This window comes from Denticeps clupeoides, chromosome 11 (assembly GCF_900700375.1).
Source record: "Denticeps clupeoides chromosome 11, fDenClu1.1, whole genome shotgun sequence".
Classification (NCBI taxonomy): Eukaryota; Metazoa; Chordata; class Actinopteri; order Clupeiformes; family Denticipitidae; genus Denticeps; species Denticeps clupeoides.
In genome coordinates this window covers 1,737,623-1,762,846 of record NC_041717.1, presented here as the reverse complement: position 1 = coordinate 1,762,846, position 25,224 = coordinate 1,737,623, and the positions used below count along the sequence as shown (strand labels likewise).

Genomic DNA, 25,224 nt, shown 5'->3' with positions numbered 1-25,224 from the left:
AGCAAAGCACCGTCCCCACACACTGCTCCCCGGGCGCCGGTCATGGGTGCCCACTGCTCACTCAGGGTGATGGGTTAAATGCAGAGGACAAATTTCACTGTGTGCACCGTGTGCTGTGCTGCTGTGTATCACATGTGACAATCACTTTACTTTTTACTTTTTTGTATTCCATGGAGTATGGAATGGCTGCACACTGTACAGCGTCTCAGCAACACAGCGTTTGGTGGCAGTCCTTGACAGTCCATCTGAGAACATTCAAGCTAGTCTCCAGGAGAATTTGCATGCATTCTCCTCAAGAAAGTGAGAATGACGAGTTTGGGGCAGTCAACCTGTGGTAATAAGAAGGGGGCGGGACCCTCCACTGCTCAACCAGTCTGTCTCTGATAGATGCTGTGTCATTGGAACCCCAAAGCAATTTCCATAGTGAAACAGTGAACGAAGTTAGAAAAAGAACCCCCAAATGCTTTGTAATTTTTTTGCATAAAGGTTAGATTGATCCAATAAACAATAAACACAAGTAATGTAAAAGTATATGCACTTTATTACAGTATTAGTATTTAAAAAGAATATAAATGCAAATCTCTCCCCATCTAAGCAAGAAAATAATATGTCATATGTGGACAGAATACCAACAGTCACCTAGGTCATTAGGTGCATTTGTGTCCCTAAAAGAATAGTCCTCTGTGATAGCTGATATAACGTTACTTCCTTGGTCAACTGGGGCAAACATTATTAATGGCATGTCCTGTGAACTTGTGTTTTTCCCCGCTCCCTCCATTCTGCAATTGTGTTGTGGTCTTCAGCCTGACAGCATGAACTAGACATCTATCTGTGCATAACTTAATGGCCATTAAGAGGGCCTCCACCATGCCGGCAAGAATGACACTTTTCTGTGACATGCAGCACCTGTGACAATGAGGTCAGTCACAGCAGTCTCTCTGGCCTGTCCCCAAAGTGCTGAGACTCCTCCTGATCTACCAAATTGGCTCCAACTACTCACTCTAATGGCAGCTCTGAGGCAGTGGTTTCATTGTGCAGTGCACCCTTATCCTCTGACTACAGGCAAACCATCCACATGCAAGGACTTTCCTGCTGGAGAAAAATGGTCCTAATGTCACAACCAATCTACCTGGATGACACCTGCTGTCATGTACTGACTAGAATTCCCACCTCGAACATTCTAATCTCATTGTCTGACCGCAGCTAAACAAAGTTATGATATCTGTTAGCCATGAAACAATGACACCACCCTGCCATCTTTGTTGTCACATACTCATCATTGTGACGTAGTCCTTTGTTGCTTGATAGTTTTTTGCCTTATGCCTTAACACGTTTTCATACCTGACCATTCTTCTGGAATTTCCCCTTGTCTTCCGTTCGTTTGTCACTGACTATACACAGCAAGGACAGTAAATGTCTGGTGGGCTGCACTAAAATTTTTCTTCAAAGTAGGCATGACCCATTTCCCCATATCCTGTTATTAACTACAGCATTTAAGATTCGATATGAGAGCAATAAAAGGTGTGCTCTTAGGAAAATTAGTATCCTGTGGTGGTCTGTGATGTTGTCTCGTGACCAACAGTATATTTTAATGTTTTGGCAAAGTGGGGGTGCAAAATGACAAAAGGTCCCCAAAAGTATCAAAGTTAACCATTACTAATGAAAACTCACAATGAATAAATGTTCCTGTACAGATTTTTGTGTTCTTCAATGCAAGTGTAACTTCAGCATAGAAATGATTTCAGGATTGTGTGTAGGCATGAATATCAATGTGTTTTTAACTTCTTTATTCAACGCTACATAGAACTGAAAAAGGGGTGGGATTCTGAGGCCTCATCCTATGCCACTCCGAAGAGGGACTCCTCACCCAGGTTTGAAGACACCCAGGTTCATGGCAGTGAGGGCTACTCTGAGGACAAGTTTAAGCCACTTCTTTCTGTAAGACAGTGAATCAAATCTGACTCCAGCCAGATTAAATTACAATTACAAAATCTTTAAAATCTTGAAATATGTATTCATGATTATTATGATAGAATAGTTTAACTAAAAGTTAGGAATCGTGCGACAAATGAAAAATCATGCTAGTTAAAAAAAAACAAGCCTTTATGTACTATATCATGATTTCTCAGAATGGATGTTCATAATTCTAATATGATTTTTATTGATAATATCTGACTGAAAAATAAGACTAAACAAATTAAATACTTGTTTTTGTTCACCACCAGAGGACTGAGACTCAAAGTATTTATCATACAGAGCTTCATGTGGCAGTTAACCACCTCCCTGAAGATGTTGTTAACTCTAATGTTCTGCATTTTCTTAAAAACACCAAAGGTAAGTGATGGGTTGAAAAGACTGAACATAGATATTGTCTCAGACAGAAAACCGATGGACTGTTCAGCCTAGAGTCTGTATGTATTTGTGTTATATTTGAGTGAATTTGCTAATGGTGACTGAACTAGGAACACTGAACAGGGTACTAGAGAGTACGACTCAAGTACTGGTCAAACAGAACTAATTAAATAAATTACTGTTCAAGATTCATTCAGCAGACTAATAATCAATCATACTTGTGTAAAATCATTGTCCCCAAGTAATATTTATTAATTGAATAAACAATTTTGTTGAAAACCATGCTTAAAAATACAAACTGTGGCAGGTTTTCTAGTTGCTGAAGAGTTTGTGGTCGAATTTGACATTTTCTATTCATATAATAATGCAAGAAAAAAAACACTGAAAGCTGATAACTCACTGGAAGGTCTCCCTCCTCTTCAGCCCAGAGGACATGGTGTCCATGATTACCAACAAGAATGTCAAATTTGGATTCGTCTGACAATAGTACACTTTCCCAGTTTGAAACAGTCCATTTCAAATGAGTCTTGGCCCACAGGACACAATGCCACATCTGGACCATCTTCAAATTTGACTTAGATTTGACCTTAGATGGCATTTGCAAATGGCAGAGCCGATTGCGTTTACTGAATGTGGTTTCTGGAAGTATTCCTGGTTATGTCATTTAGTTATGTCATTGACATGCCGATGAGTGTTGCAGTGTCGCCTGAGGGCCTGAAGACCAAGGGCACCCAGTACAGGTCTTATGATAATGTTATCACACTCTTTCACAGATTGGAGGGACTCTGCTTCACTAGGACATTCCTTTCATAGCTAATCGTGTTAAGTCAAATTTGAAATTAGGTCAAAGCTGAGCAATTTCCAAGTGAGAACATTTGTTATATGTTATGTTGTGAATAAAAGATCAGCTCACATGATTTGAAAGTCTTCTAATTTTCATGTCATTCAAAGTTAAGGATCCAGCTTTTCTGGAATTGGGGTTACAATTGCTTAATAAAATGAATGTGTTGTTTCTACATAGAAATCACCACTGAGCCTGCAGATATAAATGAGGCAAACAATATAATGCCCAAACAACTTGAGATGGGCATGCTTAATGGACATCCCTTAGAAATTCTGAAAAGTGTCCTCAACCATGTGAGTAGCATTTATGTGCACCCCTTTTCTACTTGGCCTATAAAAAACAGAAAACATGCTTTTCACGTTTATTTTTTTGCCTGTTGATTTCCTCTCTAGGTTTTCATCCCAATGCTCTCGATAAGTCAGCTGACTGACGGAGGCTACCAGGTTAGTGAGGTGTCACATGACAGGGATACCAATGGAAAGGGGACGTCTGACAATGAACAGAGGCCTGCAGAACCCCGTAGGATAGACACAGTCCGAGATGAGCTACTCAACAGTGTGCACAGGTTCCTCGGTCACGTTGAAACAACTCTGCAGCAGCTGGATGGTAATGTAGTGACTTAACAGAACTGAGCCCAGCTTTTCAGCCTATATGAGATAATGTACCCCACTGTATTATTTTTCTGCAGCATGTGAAATAAAACTGCACATTCCTGAGTTGGATCTAAAACCCGATGTTGAGGAGCTACTGGCCTCTCCTGAGGTTGTTATGGAACTTGAGCAATGTGTGATGAGCTGGCAGGCGCAGGTCACCATTGTCATGGAGGAACAGCAGAAGAAGAAGCCACAGGTGTGTTTATGAATGACTGAAAAATCGTAAGAGACATAGAGAGACAGGTAGACAGACAAAGCAAAAGACAGGAAGATGTTAACAAAATGCTACTTTCTCTCCACTCAGGCGCCAGGTCCTTTGGCCGAGATTGAATTCTGGAGGGAACGGGCGGCTGTCTTAAGTGCCCTAAGTGAGCAGTTGAAATTGCCTCTCGTGAAGAAGATTTTGAATGTAATGACCCGCACAGACCCAGGGACTGTGCAGAACCTAGAGCTTACTGTGAATGAGTTGAACAAATTCCACTTGAAGTCCATGGACAATGTGCGGTTCCTCAGTACTCTGGAGAGACATTTTAAGGTGGGAAGAAATTAAGGCAAAGCTAAGCACATAACAATGATTACTGCCCAAAAAGTAATTTTTCATCAAAGTGACAATATTTGGTTTTATATTATATGTTCACATCACATAATGTTTATTGCTCAGCCCAAGTAGTGATCCACCTTTTGTCCAATTGTCTTGCTTTTGAGGGAGCCCTTGTTTTCAACAGTGCATGTGCAGTGCATGTACCAAAGTGTCTTATCCCTGTCTAACTGGCATACAGAATCTGGTTAGTGGGGTGGATTTCGGGGTGATCCTGGACACTATTCCTCAGATGATGAACAGCCTCCGCTTTGTGTGGATCATCTCCCGCCATTACAACACAGATGAGCACATGGTGCCCCTCATGGAGCGCATTGCCTGGGAGTTGTCTGAACGGGTGGCGCGGGTTGTCAACGTGCACATGGTTTTCAAGTGAGTTGAGATATATGATAACTGCATATCATAACATACACTAATGGTCAAAAGATTTTGAACACCCAAATTATTCCAGTTTTTTTATTGAAATTCAGCCAGTGGAAAAGCCTAAAATGATAAAAAGTGGTGAAACTGGTTAACAACTTAGAGCTGATCTGCAGCAGTGGAATTTGATCCATACCTTGAGAGTATTATTTTACTGGATCCAGGGCCAGCGACTTCAGAGGCACCCTGAACCAAAAACTGCTACCACAACATCCTTCAGCACAATGATGTACCCCCTGGTATGCTCCTAGTTGATCAGGGGTTCATCCCTGGATAAGTCCAAACTATGCCAGGAAAAAACATGTGTTGAAAACAAGGAGTAGCTAGACATAAAATGGAAAAAAGTCTCAGTATAGAAATGGTAGGTAAACATGAGATAACATTAACAGCATACCCAGCACATCAGTGGAACCCTGGTCAGTGTTAGGTGGGCTTCTGTATATTGAGTACCAGAACGGCTGGGTTTTAATGACCAATATATTAAATGTATATAATCTTTATATAGTGAACCATCTGTCATAATTAGGATCACTGGCCATCAAAGGGGGCAATTTGGAAGGCGATTGTTATCCCATTTTCCCTTCTTCTAGAGGGTCTATTATTGTTATCTGTTGGGTCTGGTTGACAAATTTAAACTTAAAATGAAAAAAAGAACACTGTCTGGATCAAATGGTATCAAGATCATGTGACCAATGTGAAAGGTCAGCTGACCAGACCACTTTGTGAGGGGGAATGTCTTCCTCAGTGTGCTATAAAAGAAGGCAATTAAAATATCTTAATTTATAGAAAACACTATCATATTTGGTACATATAGTCTTCAAGGGGTCTACTACTAAAATATGCTGAGAATTGCACTCCTGTTTATATGTTTTGCTTCGGAGAGGCACATATATTTTAATGGTCACAAATGCACAATAGTAAAAGTTATGGGCGCAAAAAAATTTACCATTTCATATTATTCTGTGCTTAGTGGATACTGTCAACACTTCTTTTCTTTTAAGATTTCAACTGTGCAAATAGTCTTTATTGACCAATTTATAAAATTTAATACAAAAAATGACTATGTTGTTTCAATTATGTCCAAGTATAAAACTAAAAATATTGTCAACATAAGCAAAAAAATATTATAAAGTGCATAATGTTTGCATTAGGAAGCTCTCGGAAGTAAAATCCATGTACTGACATTTTCAGAACAAATTTGGGATTAAATGGGTTAAATACAGATTGGAAGAGAATAAACTTTAAAACCTGGTTACCTGCTCAGAGGTCTGAAGCTGAGACATTTATATTATACAGAAATTTTAAGAGGATACATACAAATTTATCCCTTAAAAAAGTCTCTGAATTGTGTAGGAGTTTACATAAGCAAAATGTTAGAAATGTTTTCAATTATAAAGGGAGCAGAAAAATATTCAATTGATTGGTATTAACATAGCAAACCATCACTAGCTTTAAAAGATTGAGGGCATTTGGTTGGAAGAACATTGGTTGGAAGATTTTTCACTCAATATTTATTTTGGTCATGTACAAAATGGCAATGGAGTTCTTCAGACTTTTGAGGAAATTCCTCTTTCCAAGATCCCTTTTGATTTTATGATCATATTCTAGATTTCATTTCAGAAAACAATTAGACACAGAACTGGTTTTGGGTGTTTTAAAACATTTGACCAGCAGTTATATATTCCATATTCTCATGAAAGAGGGTTTTGTATAATTAACAGCGATAAACGAGAGGTAGCAAAGGCCAAAACTTTGGATGGAAAGAAGGTGCTGGATCTGTGGAAAACCAGTTACTTTGAGATGCGGGCCAAGATTGAGGCCTCTGGCCAGGACTCACGTTGGGAGTTTGACAGAAAAAAGCTCTTTGAAAAGACAGATTACATGGCTACCATCTGTCAGGACCTATATGACATTCTTCAGGTGAGAATCACGTCATGTGACTCACATTGATTTAATTCATTGTAATATTTCACTGATTTGAGTATATAAGGCTAAATAGGCACCAGAGAACATAATACATTTTTAAAATGTATTCACTGAATGATTAAAATTTATTTTATATTGTGTTTATTTTGTATATACTGTACATAGTAGAGCCACAGATGCCAGAACACAGGACTTTATCTGATAAAAATGGTTTGGTTTCCATATCACTTCTCTGTGTTAATGACTGACAGACCGTGGAGGAGTTTTATAACATTTTTGGCCCAGAGCTAAAGGCTGTGACTGGGGACCCTAAACGCATTGATGAGGTTCTTCATCGAGTGGACAGCCTGGTGGTGCCCATTGAGGAGATCAACTTTGACCCATTCAGCATCCGTAAGATGGGTAGTTGGAAAATGGTCATGCAGGACTTTATTACTGAAGTCCAGGTAAGTAATGCACCTTGATGACTGTTTTGATCCTTTTTATATGTTTTTATAATCACTGTTTTTCAATCCAGGCTATTGAGGGAGAAGCCATGAATTTCATCGATCAGTCATTCAAGGCACTGCGATCTGCAACTGCAGCATTCGAATTGCTGCTCAAGTTCAAAAATATCCCCTCAAGAGACGCTATTAACAAACAGATGATGAAGAAATTTAATGACATCTTGGCCCAGTACTGCAAAGAGGTGCTTATGGGATAAATACTAACAAATCATTGTATAAACGGTTGTTGAATGTAAGCTATTGGTGGATCTGTTGTGTGTTTTGCTCCACAGATTGACATGATAAACAGCATATTTGTGCAGAACAAGGATAATCCACCATTGATTAAGACCCACCCGCCCATAGCGGGGGCCATTTACTGGGAGCGCTTTCTCTTCGACTGCATTAAAAGCACCATCATGCGTTTTAAAGAGATGCCAGAGATGCTGGAGAGTGAACAGGGCAAAGAGGTATTCTGTGATCTAGTATATATATTTTTCCCTTTTTGCTGAAGAATTATTTATGGTAAATAACTATTTATTTATTTCTGATTCAGGCAAAGACCAAGTACTTGACAGTTGGAAGATGTATGAGAACCTATGAACAGGAGAAATACAAATGCTGGCATGATGAAACAAAGCAGAAACTTCCGCTGCTTATGAAAAGAACTCTCCTGGCCATTTTTAGCAGTACAGGAGATGCCATTGATGCTTTAGAGGTCAGTTCAAACACATTTAGTTAAATATCTATCACCCAAAGTCAGTGGTGGTTACTCATTCTGAATAATAATTTATTCTCCCAGTTAGCCCCTGGTGCTGAGAAAGACTTTGAAAAGGGCGTTCGCTTCAGGGTGAACTTTGCAGCTGAACTGAAGGAGATCATCACTGAGACCAAGTACATGGATCAGCTGGACTACAGTATCCCTGAATTGGCCCAAAACATTGCACTACAGGAGGATAAGTTTCTCAGGTAGTTCTAACATCTATCAACTTGAGTCTTTGCTTGTTTGATGCACTTAACACATCAGAAAGACCATTCTCTTCACTTCATAGTCAAATACTTATCATAATCTCAAATATAAAAGTGGAAATAGCACTCCATGGAAAAGAATTAGACAGTTAGACAGGACATAGTGAAACAAAACAACTCCTAATTTCATTGAATTTCAATCATTTAGCATTTTTATTTTTGCTTTCAGACATTGTTTTGTTTATTAAATATAAATAAAAAAAAATCAGGCTGAATAAAGAAAGAATACATAAGCAGCTTTTACAAATAACCGTACATAACCAATAACCGCATACAGATATACAAAACACATACAAATCTCTTTGAGAATTAAGTTATTATAAGAATAGATGCACCAATACATAATCAGCAGAGAAACATGCCAGCCAAATGTTATTTGTGCAAAAGCATAAAGAGTTAAAATGTAATGTCAGAAAGAGTGGACAATGTTTATGATGGATTTAATGCGATCAAGATGCAATCAACGTCCTACTTTTTCCTATTGCATACACATTCATACACATGCTTGTGGTTATGTTGATATGTTATTCAGGATTTTTTATAGAGCTGACCTATGTGTGCTTTGTTCAGATATACTCATGACCTGCAGAACCTGGTGAATCGCTATCACTCTTTAGTAGACAGCCTGAATGATGCTGAGTACTTGCTGCTGTCAGAGCAGATCTGTGAGCTCAGGAATGTCCTGTGGCCTGGCTGTAGAAGACTCAACTGGAATGCACTGGGTATATGGTTATTTCACACTGAATATCATGCACATTGAAAGTGAAGTGATTGTCATTGTGAAACATTGCAGCACAGCACATAGTGACACAACTAAATGTGTCCTCTGCTTTTAATCTATCACCCTTGATGATCAGTGGGCAGCCATGGGGAGCACTGTGTGGGGACAGTACTTTGCTCAGTGTACCTCACCACCACTGCCCAATGCCACACGCCACCACTGCCCCTGTACAATTGTACAATTTACATTTACAGTACCTTTAATCTAAGACAGTGAAAAAACCCAGACATGAAAATAATATAAAAACCTTTGTTTATTTCAGGTATCCCTGAATTTATTACTCGAGGAAATCAGGCTGCCTCAAAGTTTGAATCCCTTCTCAACCAGATTCAGAAGAATGCCAGGGACATTGAGGCCAAGCTTTTGTCGATGGAAACTGTCAATTTATTCAAGCTCCCAACACCAGACAAAACTGGACACTTACCTGGTACTTGTGTGTTTTTTTTATCATAGCACAGATAATACAGTGCCACTCAAACATTAGAACACGCTTTGGTAAGACAATTAATTTTCACTGATCATCCTTGAGATGCTCTTATCAATTAATTTGAGTCTACCTGTCATAATTTCTGTTGACTGCACATGATGTGGAATGGCACACACTTGTATATATGAGGTCTCACAGTTGACAATTGAGGTCCCAAAGAGGACTGTCTATTATTTGGAAATGGAAGGAGTTTGGAACCACCAGGACCCTCCCTAGATCTGGCCACCCGACCAAACTGAATAATCGTAGTGGAAGGGACTTGGTGTGAATACTTTCTGGTGGCACTGTATGATCCATTCTGTATAACATAAATACTACAACACAAACACAGTCACTGCGTAGCTGTTTAAGCTACAACACTGTCTGTGCTTCAGGGGTGAAAGAATTCTGTGAGCTCATTGAGATGGAGAGGATGAAGGATGTGAATGTACTCAGCGGGAGGTACACAGCCATTGGGCCACTTCTCACCAAGATGGAGAGCCTCATCTTGCAGACCAGCACTGGCAAAGCCAAGCACATGGCTCCATATTACGCCTACTGGGAGCGCAAGGTTTTCGACTCCCTTATCAAGATGCTACTCAGGTGAGGTCATAGAGTCATAGAGCTAATCCTAAACAAATATTTACTTAAACAGCAATACTGTTTGAAAATTAAAACATTTTTCAGAAAATATTTTTTAATCAACATCTGAAAATGTGTAGTTCATAATCAATGCTAATGCTAATGATTCTTCAACGCTGATCAGCAATGGCTATGAACGCACATAAAAACATCATTCAGTTCCCTCAACCTGTCGGCTTCACAGGAACCTCTCTTCTTTCAACAAGTCCCTGACTGGGAACAATCCTCTTTTCCAAATCGATGCAATTCTGTCCGCCCCGGACATAGTGCTGGAACCAAAATATAATGAAGTGTATAAGCTGATTATGCAGTGTGTCCGAGACTGTGTTGAAAGCACCAAGGTAAGGGGATTATATATATTTTTTTATTGAATTTGACACGGTAATTATTCTATATGTATATGATGTGTTTTCCTGCTCCCTTCTGTGATGAGTGATAGACAGACTGTGATGCCCAGAGGCTGCTGGGCATACACAGCTGGTGTCAGTGCACCTGACTATGGAGTCCTAGTCAATCCAATCTGAAACCAATGAGGCTGGATTGATCAGGACTTCATACGAGCAGTCAGTTGGCACCCAGGCAGCGCAGCTGCATTAACATGGACAAGACTTTTTGTTTGTTTTGCTCCTGTCTTTGGACAGACGGCTTTGGGTTGATTTCAGATCCTTTTGTGGCCCTTGTCCCTTTTTCTTATAGTGTCCTGCTCCCCATCCATTTCCTCATCCAGGCCTCAGTCATGACACAGACAGATTATGTGTCCACTCCTGAATTGTTCAGCCCGCTCTATTGTTTGTACATTTAACGCATTTACCAGACGCCCTTATCCAGAGCGACTAACAATCAGTAGTTACAGGGACGGTCCCCCTGGAGACACTCAGGGTTAAGTGTCTTGCTCAGGGAGACAATGGTAGTAAGTGGGGTTCTTCTGGTTCATAGGCAAGTGTGTTACCCACTAGGCTACCCACTACCATATGATTTGTTTGCACTGATAGAAAAAAAAGCGTAATATATAAGCATTAATTCTAAATGTTTAATGCCAAAAGGTCTTTGTTCTATTCTTCTTGTCAGAGATTTGTGCGCTGGATGCATGGAACCTGCATTGAGTGTCCACCACAGCAAATGGACGGTGAAGATGAGCCGATGGTGTTTACGTATTACAGTGATGTGTGCCAGTACCCTCAGGTCAATGAAGGTGCCATGGCTTTGTCTCAGACTGTCCAGCGTCTGCTCAATATGTCTGTCCATTACTTGAGACGGTGGTTGCGCTTCCGTCTGCTCTGGAAGATGGACAGGGCTATTGTTGTTGAAAAGTTTGCTGCTAGGCGACCCTCTTGTGTAATGTATGACGAAAAGCTGCAGTCCTATGCCCGCATTAAGAAAGATGTGGCACAGCAGCCACTGACCAAGGATGTGCATATCATACAGTTGAATCTGGAGCTGCTTGCTCACACTGTACAGGAGAAGGCCCAGGCCTGGATCAGTTCACTGGGCACGCTGCTCAACAAGTCAGCCAGGGAGGACCTCGATAGCCTACATAGCAAACTGCTGGTGAGTTTATATGTTTATACAGATCCGCTTTCATTGTGACTCAGCCGATTTAGGGTCAAAAATGACATTTAATTATTGAAATAACTAAAGAAATCATGAAGTTGCTAATGTTAAGTTTAGTTTATAATTTTTTTTTACTGATTTTCTTTACACAAATAGCCACACACACAAACACATAAACACAAAGTTTAACAAAGAGATTTCCTCACAGTTCATATACAAATAATTTTTTACTCACTATTTGTACATATATAATAAGAATAATGCCACACTGCATATTGTAGTTGTCCAGTGTTGCCTCTCTTGGTGATTATTTTGTTGTGTGCACCTTTGTACTCTGTCTTTCTGTCATGGTGTGGAAGTGCAATGACAAACTGTGTTTACACTCATGAAAATGTGTAAAAATGCCAAAAAACAAGGGGCTAAAACAGTTGGACTAAAGACAGACTATTATTATACAGTAAAACTCTGAAGACTTCCTTTAGTAAAATGAGTGAGACAAGACAAGGCATAGTTATGTTATTATGACTTTTACATTGAGCATGACTGTAATATAGAACAGTGATGTGAATGCTTAACTCGGTTTACTTTATCCTAAACTACTTTACTGTAAAAAGCAATTGTCAGAAAATCTGAAGAGAGGTCATGAAACCTTGGAGGATCTGAAGTTTGTCCTGGACACCATCTCTAACATCAGAGACATGTCTTTAGATGTAGAGATGAGTTATCTTGACATCCAAGAGAGATACAGGACCATGTCAATGTACAATGTGAAGGTGAGAACTCTCAATCTATGTCTAAAGCTGTAATTTTCTGACATGCAGTTAAGTGGGATGGTTTAAAGGAGAAAGTAGTGTATGAACTTTAATATTCTTCTTGTTTATTCAAGGCTCCATCAGATGAGCTGGAGCTCTCTGCAAATATTGTTGAGCTCTGGGACAACCTTCTTTCTGAGTCCAAAGAAGTGGATAGAAGTCTGGGCGAAGTAAAGAAGACCTTCACTGAGGTAAGAACTACAAACTGAGCTTTCAGTGTTATTTGTCACTCCTTAAAATTTAGGATTATTTTTTTCATCCTTATAAATGAAAAGGAAATCCTAAGAAGTGCAGTGTTGCTATTATAGATCATTGTAAATCTTCCAGACCTATATAAAGATCTATTTACATACATTATCTTTGAACTTCTGGGTGGTAGTAGCCTAGTGGGTAACACACTCGCCTATGAACCAGAAGACCCGGGTTCGAATCCCCCTTACTCCCATTGTGTCCCTGAGAAAGACACTTAAAGTGAAGTGATTGTCACATGATACACAGCAGCACAGCACACGGTGCACACAGTGAAATTTGTCCAATGCATTTAACCCATGACAGGCGCCCGGGGAGCAGTGTGTGGGGACGGTGCTTTGCTCAGTGGCACCTCAGTGGCACCTTGACAGATCAGGATTTGAACCGGCAACCTTCTGATTACGGGGCCATTTCCTTAACCGCTAGGCCACCACTTCCCCTAAGTTGCTTCAGGAGACTGTAGGCCACCACTTAACCCTAAGGCCTCCACTTAACCCTAAGTTGCTTCAGGAGACTGTAACTACTGGTTGTAAGTCGCTCTGGATAAGGGCGTCTGATAAATGCTGTAAATGTAAATGTAAAAGGGATGGGCAGGGGTGGCCTAGCAGCTAACTAAGGTCCCTGTCCCCACACACTGCTCCCGGGCGGCTTTCATGGCTACCCACTGCTCACTAAGAATTATTGGTTAAATGCAGAGGAAACATTTTGTGATATCACTATATGCTGTGCTTGCTGTAAGATTGTTGAGACTACTAAAACTGGGTTAAGAGGACATTTCCTAGTTTGTGGTCTAGCTCCTTAGCAAGAATTATAGCATCTACATAAATGAATACTAGGCAAGAGAACGTGAAACCAAAGTGACTAGTGTATCAAGGTTATGCCTTCCTGTTCCCTCCCTCCCTGAACAAGACTGATGCTAGAATAATAATTAGCAAGTAGTTAAAAAAAAACATGATTTGATTTGGCCTGTCTTAAAACAATATTTATAATCTCCAATTTTCTATATTAAGGTAAAAACAATAATTACTACAACAACAATTTGTCAAGGTTGATAAATGAATAAATTGAAAATAAGTTAGGCACCCAAAAAATATGTGCACAACCTGAATTGATTGGTCCAAACCATTATAACAAAGACTTATAACAGAAACCAAACCATTATAACAGAACTTGTGATATTAGTAGAATGTAGCACCTACCTTAGCACCTACTCCACATCCAGAAAACCGTGCTAATAAAACTTTTAAAAACGTGTCCAACTTCCTCCCCTTTTATCAGATTACAAAGAATCAAGTAGCCAAGTACAAGCAAGAACTTGGCATATTTGCAGAAAGCTTTAATATGCATGGGCCAGGAGCAGTTGGGGACAACCTGGAAAAAGGTGCTGGAGATAAGTCAGCTTAAATATTTGCTACTTTTCTGTGCTTCTTGTTGACAGGTCAACCTCTTTATTTTGCTTTATTTTATCCAGGACTTAAAGTCATGGAGACCTATGAGGTGGAATTGGCCGAGATGGAGGCGACTCGACAGGAACTGGTAAATGCAGAGAAGCTGTTTGACCTCTCCATCACCCTGTACCCTGAGGTACTCAGTGTGCAGAAAGAGATGCAAGGCCTGAGAAAGATCTACGAGATCTACAAAGCCCAGAAGGTAAGAGTGTGTTAGGAGCGTTTGGAAAAGCTCCTTTAACATTCTGTGTTAGCATGCTACATTTCTTCAACGTTCAGTCACTCTAAGGAAGTGCTGGTCTAAAGTCATTAATCATGATGCCTTTATTTTATATATGAAAGGCAATGCAAAACTCATTTGTTTGTGGGTTATGCGTTTCTTTCAGGCAGCTAAGTCCGAATGGTCTCAGATTCTCTGGGCGAACTTGAACATCCAGCTGTTGCAGGATGGCATTGATAGCTTCATTAAATGTTTGCGTAAGCTTCCCAAAGATGTGCGGTCCTTTCCTGTGGCCTTCTTTCTGGACAGAAACATGAAGGAGTTTAAGGAATCACTGCCACTGCTGCTGGACTTAAAGAACGAGGCCCTGAGAGACAGGCAAGTAGCACCTTCTGTTGCTGCCTTATATTCAGTTTGCTATTTATCAGGTAAAAAACTCTTGTTTTTTAACAGACACTGGAAGGAGTTAATGCAGCGCACTGAAACAAAATTTGAGATGAACCCAGATACGTTCACTCTGCAGAACATGTTCGCAATGGAGCTCCACAAGCACGGCACTGTGATCGGAGAAATTGTCACGTCAGCTGTGAAAGAACTGAGCATCGAGAAGGCAAGCAGAGCTGGCACTGGTTATCTTTAAATAACCAAATCAAAATGCAAATGCAAATTTTCTTAATGCTACTGCAGCACATGTCTGAGTAAAATCTAAGGCTGTGTGTTCTGTTTTTGTGCTTCGGCAGCACATATACTAAAATTGGAACGATACAGAGAAGATTAGCATGGCCCCAGCGCAAGGATGACACGCAAATTCGCGAAGCGTTCCATATATTTTTTTTGGGGCAGTGGTGGCCTAGCGGTTAAGGAAGCGGCCCCGTAATCAGAAGGTTGCCGTTCGAATCCCGAGCCGCCAAGGTGCCACTGAGGTGCCACTGAGCAAAGCACCGTCCCCACACACTGCTCCCCGGGCGCCTGTCATGGCTGTCCACTGCTCACTCAGGGTGATGGGTTAAATGCATTGGACAAATTTCACTGTGTGCACCGTGTGCTGTGCTGCTGTGTATCACATGTGACAATCACTTCTCTTTACTCACTTTACTTTACTTTTCAGGCAGTGAAGGAGGTGGTGAGCACATGGGAAAACATGACATTCACTTTGCAGCGCTACTTTAAGGGCTCACAAGAGCGCGGCTCCATTCTCGGTGCAGTTGAAGACATTCTTCAGAGTCTGGATGACAATTCCATGAACCTGCAGGGCATGGCCAGCAGCCGCTTTGTGGGGCCTTTCCTGGCCACTGTACATCAGTGGGAAAAGAACCTGTCGCATATAAGTGAGGTCATCGAGGTTAGTGCTGGGATAAAAGTTATTATAGAAAGCAATGCTAAATAATAGGGTGGATATAATACAGTTATGAATAGGTTTTTCATTTTATGGTTGGGTTACATAGGAAAGGGTGGCTCTCTGTGCTTAAAAGACTGCAACTCTAATATTACCAGCTCATCAGTGCTGACACTACTCATACATTTCTTTCTGATATCTTAGGTTTGGATGGTGGTGCAGCGTAAGTGGATGTACTTGGAGAGCATCTTCATTGGAGGAGACATCCGTTTTCAGCTACCTGAAGAGGCCAAGAAATTTGACCACATTGATGCACAGTTCAAAAAGGTCATACAGTATATGTGGCTTAAAAGAGCTAACAGGTAACAATCTTTAATATCTCACAATGATACCTCTGCTGATGTTGACTAGATCATGAATGACACAGCAAGGGACCCGGTCATTAAGAGATGCTGCCTGGTGCCAAACCGCCTGTCTGAGCTGCAGAACCTGAGTGATGGGCTAGAGCGCTGCCAGAAAAGCCTCAACGAGTACCTTGACTCTAAGCGAAATGCCTTTCCACGGTTCTTTTTCATCTCGGACGATGAGTTACTCAGCATTCTTGGAAGCAGTGAGCCATCTTGTGTGCAGGAACACATGATTAAGGTGACTAGTTCTCACTAAAGCATGTCAATTTATTTACGGTCATGTATTATGTACTAAGTCATGTGAGCAATGACAGACGCCTTCTGAATAGCCCAACACAGACCATTAAATGACCAGGATTTTAGAGACATTGTTTTTGAACCACTTTATTAGCAGTTTATTACCCCCTGTCATATGCTTTCTGTCAGAATGATCTTTTGATTGATTGACAGCTCTTTGATAATCTTTTTTCTCTTATCCATCCCTTTTCCTTTTCCTCAAGGCAGTTGAGTAACACTTTTGTTACACTGTTACACTGACCGATGCAGTGTTGTAGACGCTATGAAGTCCAGGAACAATTTTTATTGTTGAATGAAATGTGAAGGATGTTTGAAAATGTAAGGTATAGGATTAATCCACATTACACTAGATATAACACTGGTTCAAACGCAGATCTTGGCTCACACCCCTTTTAAATACACAGAAGTCTTTGCACAACCCACCAGTCAATGTCAATCAATCAAAAGCTCATATTGGCAGAAAGCATATGACAGGGGAGCCGTAAATCAATCAAATTTATATGTTACATTTTGTTAGGAAGTTTATGGTTTAAACAACTGCTACCACTTCATCAGCTAAATCACTTTACTAAACCAAACTCTAACCTACAGATGTATGACAACATAGCATCACTTCGCTTCAACAAGGGAGCCAATGGGGAGTCGGTGGTGCAGGCGCTGGTGTCTGCAGAGGAGGAGGTGATGGAGCTCCGACAGCCTGTGCCAGCAGAAGGACGAGTGGAAGACTGGATGACCGCAGTCCTGCTTGAAATGAGGAGAACCAACAGGCTCATCACAAAAGAGGCTATTTTTTACTATTGTCACTTGAAGAGCAGGTGTGATTGAAGTAGTAAAAATACAGGCTTCAGCAGTTAACAAACATCGTATTCACCAGTGGTTCCCAACCCAGTCTTCATTGCCTGTCTTGTCAAGGGTCGACTGGATGATGGATTACCAAGGCATGGTGGTACTCGCAGGCAGCCAGGTATGGTGGACATGGGAGGTGGAAGATGCCTTTAACCAGGTGAAAAATGGTGACGGTCGAGCAATGAAGAATTACGCCAAAAAGATGCACCAGCAGATTGATGATCTGGTGACGCGCATCACACAACCTATGAAGAGGAATGACCGTCGCAAGATCAACACTGTCCTTATCATTGATGTTCATGCAAGGGACATTGTGGACAGCTTTGTGAGGGACAGGTAAGAAACTCTTTATTAAGGAGTGAATTGTGATGAATATCCCGTTCATCACAATTGGTGTGACCTGTTCCGCGTGACCTCAAAAATGCTGTGCGCTCTAACAGTCTGATTATAGCATGCATTCGTTGTTGGCTGTCATCATGAACAAAGCAGATTAATGGAAGAGCATGATCATTCTGTATATTCAGGTAGCCAGCTGACTTCATTATTTTGTTGAACCCTGACCTGAGCAGTTGAAGCAAACCCAGATCATAACACTTCTTGTACATTTGGGACTATACATGATGGGTGCATTGCTTTATGGCCTTCCATTCTTACTGTGATGCAGCCATCACTCTAGGCTGTTTGCTTATTAAAAATGTACCTTTATGGTGTTTACCAGCCACCCTTATCCAGAGCGACTTACAATCAGTAGTTACAGGGACAGTCCCCCCCTGCAGACACTCAGGGTTAAGTGTCTTGCTCAGGGACACAATATTAGTAAGTGGGGTTTGTGTTTTGATGTTTTAACACATCATTGCTAAAAGATAAAGATTTTATCAGATATTTAAAAAAAGAGTGGACCTCATATTTAGACTGACCTGTCTGGAAAATCAGCATCTGGTCCCTGGGAAGCAGGCAAAGCTGTGATGAAAGAAAAAATCATTTCATTCTCATCGCATAATGTACAAATACACATAGATTATTAAATCTGATTGACTACTTTATGCAACAAAAACACTGAAATGACAATATTGTCTCTACTGTAGATGCAGAAAAGGCCTTTGACAGAGTTAACTGTAAATTTATATTTGCTTTACATAAATTTGGTTTTGGACACTCTTTCATGAACTGGTTAGAAATATTATATGGTACAGCATGTATCAGGACAAATGACCAGACGTCCTCCAGTTTCTGTCTCAAGAGGTGACCCAGGCAGTGATGCACTAATATAGAGATTTCATACCTACCATTTATTAGCTCAATTATCAAACGACTGATGCTTAAAAAGAATCAGTATCATCTCATCTCTGACAGCATGGTGGAAGTATATAAATGACTGGGTCGTCACTAATCCCATGCAAACATACACTCATCTGGAACAAGCCAGATACAGTATACAGTACAGGCCAAAAGTTTGGACACACCTTCTCATTCAATGTGTTTTCTTTATTTTCATGACCATTTACATAGATTCTCACTGAAGTCATTAAAACTATGAATGAACACATGTAGAGTTATGTACTTGTGGAGACCTGGCCTCCACAGTCACCGGACCTGAACCAACTTGAGATGGTTTGGAGCTGTAAAGGCATTAAATACTTATTTATAGGAAAAGACTTTATTCCCTTTAATATTATTAATACCACCAAGTGTATTAGAATTCCTTCATCTAAAAACTTTAGATTATTGTCTAAAATATACAGGACTTTTTCCAAAATAGATGACTCAGTCTCCCTTCCTATTGCTAAATGGGAGGAGGATCTATCATTCAGCTCAGACCACAATTTCTGGTCTCAGGTTTGTTAAACATTTAAATTGACTAGAAATACCAATCTGCAATTAATACAATGTAAAATAGAGTGCACTTTACAGCCCAAAGAATGTTCAGGATGGGTCTTACGTTTACTAACAACTGCTCCTACTGTCAGGGTGACACACCTGACAATTGCATCCACGTTCTTTAGTCTGTTCACCTGTTCAGAGGTTTTTGTGCAGGATTTTGTAAAGACTCTCTGGGCTCTGTCACATTGTGGTTGTAGTGTTTTTTGTCAGGGCTTGGTCATTTACGTTGATATGGGGGGGATTTGGCCTCCTGGGGGATCCTGTTTCGGTTGATGTAGGCCTGGGGCTCTGGGGGTGCTCTGCCTCCGGACCAGGGGTACTGGCAGAGTCTGGGGGGCTTGGGTCCTGTTGTGTTGTATCTTGTTGTGGTCTGGTGCATACATTGGGGCTGGGTCCTGGTGTGGGGGCCTTCAGCGTGCCGGTAGAACTGGGGGACTCTTTAGTTAGCCGGCAGATTACACCTCGACTCCACAAGTGGGGGGTGGGGGGTGCATCAGGGGTGGAGGATGGACCCAACCTGGTGGTCTATTGTCTTACATAGTCTGGCAGTTGACTGAATGTTGGGGTGGGTGTAGTTTTTTTCCTCTGTGGTGGGCTCCGAAGGGGCTTGTTGGTACCGCTGCCATGGAGCCCAGTCTGGATGGGCCTAGGCTCTCTGCCCTGAGTGAATTTCAGGCCTATGGGGGTCAGCAGGGGAGCTGTCTCCATTTCATTTCATCTAGATCCAACAGAGAACAGACACTGTAGACTTGTAATTATTATGAATGAAAATGGATTTTGTCTTTGTCCCAAGCATAATGGATGCGCGTGAGTTCGAGTGGGAGAGTCAGCTACGCTTTTACTGGGTTAAGGAACCAGATGACCTGTTTGTCCGTCAGTGCAGTGCCCACTTCTCATATGGCTACGAGTACATGGGTCTGAATGGTCGGCTGGTCATAACCCCCTTGACTGACCGCATCTACCTCACTCTGACTCAGGTATACTACCTTTGGTTTTTGTTGCATTCTCATTGCCAAGTTGTTTTATGTTTTTCACCAATGTCTTTTTTTTTGGGTAAGGCTTTATCTATGTTTCTGGGTGGAGCCCCTGCTGGGCCAGCAGGCACTGGGAAAACTGAGTCCACAAAAGACCTGGCCAAAGCTCTGGGGCTGCTGTGTGTCGTCACCAACTGTGGTGAGGGCATGGACTATATGGTAAGAGGCTTTTATTTACTTCAGTGTAGAATTTCATTACTGAACAGAATTTTTACACAATCAGGGTTCAATCATAGCATGTCTCCTTAACATCATCTGTGCTATATTCAATAAATTTGGTTGCAAATGCGTTTCATATATAAGCTCATATACATATTTGTATTCTTCTCTTTTTAGGCAGTGGGGAAGATCTTCTCTGGTCTGGCTCAGTGTGGTGCCTGGGGCTGCTTTGATGAGTTTAATCGGATTGATGCCTCTGTGCTCTCTGTCATTTCCTCTCAAATCAAAACGATTCGCAATGCTCTCATTTTAAACTTGAGAAAGTTCCATGTAAGAAATCTGGATTTTTTTTGCATTAATAATAATAATAAACCTCAACATGTTTTAATATATTTTGTGTTAATGTGCCAGTTTGAGGGCCATGAGATCAGTTTGGATAACCGTGTGGGGATCTTCATCACCATGAACCCAGGCTATGCTGGACGCACAGAGCTGCCCGAGTCTGTGAAAGCTCTGTTCCGGCCGGTGGTGGTGATTGTTCCTGACCTGCAGCAGATCTGTGAGATCATGCTGTTCTCTGAGGGCTTCCTTATGGCTAAAGTAAGATGCTAAAAAAAACATTAAGCATTAAACAAGCTAAAAAAGTTTACAAAATGGGAACAATAATGGTTATGTCTTGTTTTTTTCTGATTTATATATTTACAATAATATGTTTAATACCTTTAAGATTGGTTGTCCATATATGAATACTGTCATTAAGAGTTTATGAAAGACCATGTCATTAAAAAAAAAATCCCCTCTGGGAAAGCTATAGGCAAATGCATTTCATCCCTTTAACTACAGATTCTGGCAAAGAAGATGACTGTGCTGTATAAACTTGCCCGTGAGCAGCTGTCCAAGCAATCTCACTATGACTTTGGCTTGCGGGCTCTAAAATCAGTGCTGGTGATGGCAGGAGAGCTGAAAAGAGGGTCACCTGATCTCAGCGAGGTAACCTCCATCCCTAGCAAATCTTCAGTCGGGTACATACTGGCTTGATCTAAAATACTTTCTCTCAGGATTTGGTCTTGATGCGTGCCCTGAGGGACATGAACCTGCCTAAATTGGTGTTTGAGGATGTGCCTTTGTTCCTGGGGCTGATCTCAGATCTGTTTCCTGAACTGGACTGTCCTCGCGTGTGCTACCCCAGCTTTAATGATGCCGTAGAACATATCCTGCTTGAAAATAAGTACATCAATCTGCCCAACCAGGTTGTCCTCTTATGAAGATTTAACAAAGCATCCATTTAACAGTGCAATTTCAACAACCTTTTGATGTCTTTGGTTTAGGTGGATAAAGTGGTACAGATGTATGAGACCATGATGACCAGACACACTACTATGGTGGTGGGACCCACTGGAGGTGGTAAATCTGTGGTGATTAATACCCTGTGTCAGAGCCAGACTAGGTCAGTCTCATTTCCCTGTGTTTCTGTTGGCAAATTCAAACACAAGATAGTTTACAGGTGTATAATTATTATTTCAACCTACTAATTGAATCTTCCATTGCAGGTTGGGCATGATGACCAAGATGTACACACTGAACCCCAAAGCTATGAGTGTTGTTGAGCTTTATGGGATCCTCGATCCTGTGACTCGTGACTGGACAGATGGGATACTGTCGAACATTTTCCGTGACATCAACAGGCCCACTGACAAAAATGAGAGGAGGTTAGAAGGAAATATAATGTCATACTGTGTAAAAACATTAATGTTTATTAATATATTTATGGGTTTTTGTAATATAGTTCATGTCATATTTGTGAACTGGACTTATTGACTGTAATTAGGTACATCCTCTTTGATGGGGATGTTGATGCTCTGTGGGTGGAGAACATGAACTCAGTAATGGATGATAATAGACTCCTGACCCTGGCGAATGGTGAGAGGATTCGGCTGCAGAAACACTGTGCCCTCCTGTTTGAGGTAAACTGCCATTTTCACACTGTGTAAATGTACTTGTCAATTCGAGTTTTTTGTAATGTTTTGGTGTTAATGCAGGTTGGAGATCTGCAGTATGCATCCCCTGCCACTGTCTCCCGCTGTGGCATGGTATATGTTGATCCCAAAAATCTTCGTTATACCCCTTTCTGGCAGAAATGGTGCAGCAATCGATGCAGCAAGGTGACTTTCTACAAATTTGATTCTTATGATGTGCGCTGATTTGCTACAGGGACATATTGTATTAGCTAATTAGCTGTCTTTATACCACATATGGAAAATATATATTCCATACTTTATGACTGGCTAAATATAGATTTATACTTTATTAAATGAGAAAGCCAAGGTGTGAGCTGAAACGTTTGGCCTGCAGTGTACACAGTTATGAAATTGTATCATTGACGTTTTCCCAGGAATGCCAGCATCTTCAAAAGCTCTTTGAAAAGTATGTTCCCAGCTGCATTGACATGATTGTTGAGGGAATAGTTGACGGCAGGCAAGGAGAGAAGCTGAGAACCATTGTCCCACAAACAGACTTAAACATGGTTGGTGCAGCTCCTTTCTGCTGTAGAATTATCTTTAGAGTGTGCCTCTGTCCCGCCATGGCAATGTTAACGTATTTGTTGATAGGTGGTGCAGTTGACGGTCATGTTGGATGCTCTGCTGGGGCCTGAGGATCTAAGCGCTGAAGAACTGCAATGCCTTTTCTTGGAGGCTATGTACTGTTCTCTTGGAGCCTCTCTGTTAGATAACAGTAGAGTCAAGTTTGATGAATTCGTCAAAAAACTATCCTGTATGGGTGTTGTGCAGGATGAGAATGTTCTTGCTGGCCCGGGCGAGATACCTGGTGAGAAAAGCAAGAAAAAAGTATTACTTCATTCTACAATTAGTACAAATACAGATTTGAATGTTGTTTAGTGTTAATATAAATATTTAACAATTATATTAATTAGATTAAAATAGACACATTTATTTGTTACATTTTGTGTAAAACAGATATTGTTCTGGTGATGTTTAGAAATGTGGTGATGATTTATATATATATATATAATTTTATTTTTATTTTATTTTTTTTCCCAGGTTATTTACCAACGCTGTATGACTTCCACTTTGATGTATGCAAAAAGAAATGGGTGACCTGGGCTTCCCTTGTCACAAAATATGTGCATAATTATGAAATGAAGTTCATTGACATCTTGGGTAATAATTTGCTTCATTGCTAAAGAGATTTAAAGATCAGGATTTGTTTAGTTTAGAATATTATTTTCATCTCTCTTTTTAAACTTCTATTTTGTAGTCCCAACAGTAGACACCACTCGTGCCAACTGGCTCTTAGAGCAGATGGTAAAGGTAAAAAGGCCCGTAGTTTTGGTTGGAGAGTCAGGGACATCCAAAACTGCCACCATCCAGAACTTCCTGAAAAATCTCAGTTCTGACACCACGGTGAGTGCAACATTCAACAGCAGCTACTATACTGAGTTAGTGACTGTGTTTAAAGGTTTATTTTAAAATTCCCTTTTTCAGATGATGTTGTTGATCAACTTTTCGTCAAGGACCACATCCATGGATGTTCAACGGAATCTGGAGGCCAGTGTGGAAAAGAGGACAAAGGACACATTTGGTCCTCCAATGGGGAAAAGACTGCTGGTCTTCATGGATGACCTCAATATGCCACGGGTTAGATGGAGAGACACACTGTTTTACTTTACCAAGGCTTCAATAGTTTCACAAAGCCTCTTTAATTTCAATATGCCAGAATGAGAAATGGAGTTATGAGGAGAAGAAGACTTTGTTGACTTGTTTACTGCCACTGTGTCTTTACGTCTAGGTTGATGAGTATGGAACCCAGCAGCCCATTGCCCTGCTGAAGTTGGTATTGGACCGTGGAGGCATGTATGATCGCGGGAAGGAACTGAACTATAAGGTCCTGAAGGACCTGGGCTTCATTGCAGCTATGGGCAAATCTGGAGGGGGCCGCAATGAGGTGGACCCCCGTTTCATCTCCCTTTTCAGTGTCTTCAACATCCCTTTCCCTGAGGAAATATCTCTACATCTCATCTACTCCTCCATACTCAAAGGCCACACCAAGGTGTGCTAACATCCTGAACTTGCAATAGTTATACAATAGTTATACAATACAATAATGCTAATAATCTGCCCTTTTCAAACATTTTCAACAGTTGTTTGAAGAGTGTATTCAAAATATATGTGACAAGCTGACTTTTTGCACTCTGGAGTTGTACAAAAATATCATAAAGGAATTGCCACCCACACCGTCTAAGTTTCACTATATCTTCAATCTGAGGGACCTCTCTCGGGTTTGTAATGGCCTGGTCCTGACCAGTGCTGAGAGGTGAGACACATACTAGCTTTTGGGCACCTTCTGCACTCTTACTGCAGGTCTCTTACTCTACTTTATGAATTCTCTCAGGTTTCATACTGTGGCCCAGTTTGTGCGCATGTGGCGGAATGAGTGCCTGAGGGTGTTTCATGACAGACTCATCAATGAGCAAGATAAAGCTCTTGTAAGTACTTAATATTCAGACTTTGCAGTGTGTTGTTCCAAAATAAAATGTCTGTACATCTGTACACAGGTTCAAGGGCATATAAAGAGCTTGATAGAGGAGCACTTCTGTGCTGATCTGGAGTCAGCCATGAGAGATCCCATCCTGTTTGGAGACTATAGGATGGCCCTCGATGAGTCCGAACCTCGTGTCTATGAGGACATACAGGACTATGATGCCTGCAATGCATTGTTCAATGTACAGAGGCATCTATAAAATGATTTTAATTCTGCACAATTTTTTTT

At 40.9% G+C, this 25,224-nt stretch overlaps 1 protein-coding gene and 1 non-coding gene across 2 annotated transcripts in view; both read left to right on the top strand.

The window, feature by feature from the left end:
* Positions 1–25,224, top strand: part of dnah10 (dynein axonemal heavy chain 10) — a 42,184-nt gene that overhangs the window by 983 nt on the left and 15,977 nt on the right. The window contains exons 3-50 of the mRNA XM_028995967.1: positions 1,805–1,938; positions 2,226–2,334; positions 3,374–3,489; positions 3,589–3,802; positions 3,885–4,045; positions 4,154–4,384; positions 4,629–4,819; positions 6,589–6,787; positions 7,045–7,239; positions 7,311–7,481; positions 7,572–7,748; positions 7,835–7,996; positions 8,081–8,247; positions 8,878–9,029; positions 9,351–9,515; positions 9,950–10,157; positions 10,381–10,537; positions 11,265–11,744; positions 12,362–12,520; positions 12,634–12,750; positions 14,087–14,189; positions 14,280–14,458; positions 14,643–14,854; positions 14,930–15,086; positions 15,585–15,818; positions 16,017–16,139; positions 16,224–16,457; positions 17,108–17,331; positions 17,429–17,698; positions 20,037–20,220; positions 20,302–20,436; positions 20,614–20,766; positions 20,848–21,036; positions 21,280–21,426; positions 21,495–21,686; positions 21,765–21,883; positions 21,987–22,145; positions 22,265–22,400; positions 22,476–22,598; positions 22,829–22,960; positions 23,046–23,262; positions 23,496–23,615; positions 23,713–23,858; positions 23,940–24,092; positions 24,244–24,504; positions 24,596–24,768; positions 24,847–24,940; positions 25,010–25,177. Coding sequence (XP_028851800.1) covers positions 1,805–1,938; positions 2,226–2,334; positions 3,374–3,489; positions 3,589–3,802; positions 3,885–4,045; positions 4,154–4,384; positions 4,629–4,819; positions 6,589–6,787; positions 7,045–7,239; positions 7,311–7,481; positions 7,572–7,748; positions 7,835–7,996; positions 8,081–8,247; positions 8,878–9,029; positions 9,351–9,515; positions 9,950–10,157; positions 10,381–10,537; positions 11,265–11,744; positions 12,362–12,520; positions 12,634–12,750; positions 14,087–14,189; positions 14,280–14,458; positions 14,643–14,854; positions 14,930–15,086; positions 15,585–15,818; positions 16,017–16,139; positions 16,224–16,457; positions 17,108–17,331; positions 17,429–17,698; positions 20,037–20,220; positions 20,302–20,436; positions 20,614–20,766; positions 20,848–21,036; positions 21,280–21,426; positions 21,495–21,686; positions 21,765–21,883; positions 21,987–22,145; positions 22,265–22,400; positions 22,476–22,598; positions 22,829–22,960; positions 23,046–23,262; positions 23,496–23,615; positions 23,713–23,858; positions 23,940–24,092; positions 24,244–24,504; positions 24,596–24,768; positions 24,847–24,940; positions 25,010–25,177 — 8,402 coding nt within the window. The remainder of the gene's footprint in view (positions 1–1,804; positions 1,939–2,225; positions 2,335–3,373; positions 3,490–3,588; positions 3,803–3,884; positions 4,046–4,153; positions 4,385–4,628; positions 4,820–6,588; positions 6,788–7,044; positions 7,240–7,310; positions 7,482–7,571; positions 7,749–7,834; positions 7,997–8,080; positions 8,248–8,877; positions 9,030–9,350; positions 9,516–9,949; positions 10,158–10,380; positions 10,538–11,264; positions 11,745–12,361; positions 12,521–12,633; positions 12,751–14,086; positions 14,190–14,279; positions 14,459–14,642; positions 14,855–14,929; positions 15,087–15,584; positions 15,819–16,016; positions 16,140–16,223; positions 16,458–17,107; positions 17,332–17,428; positions 17,699–20,036; positions 20,221–20,301; positions 20,437–20,613; positions 20,767–20,847; positions 21,037–21,279; positions 21,427–21,494; positions 21,687–21,764; positions 21,884–21,986; positions 22,146–22,264; positions 22,401–22,475; positions 22,599–22,828; positions 22,961–23,045; positions 23,263–23,495; positions 23,616–23,712; positions 23,859–23,939; positions 24,093–24,243; positions 24,505–24,595; positions 24,769–24,846; positions 24,941–25,009; positions 25,178–25,224) is intronic.
* LOC114800200 (U6 spliceosomal RNA) lies at positions 15,205–15,307 on the top strand. The gene has a single exon (XR_003751352.1). It is a non-coding gene; the product is annotated as a U6 spliceosomal RNA (small nuclear RNA).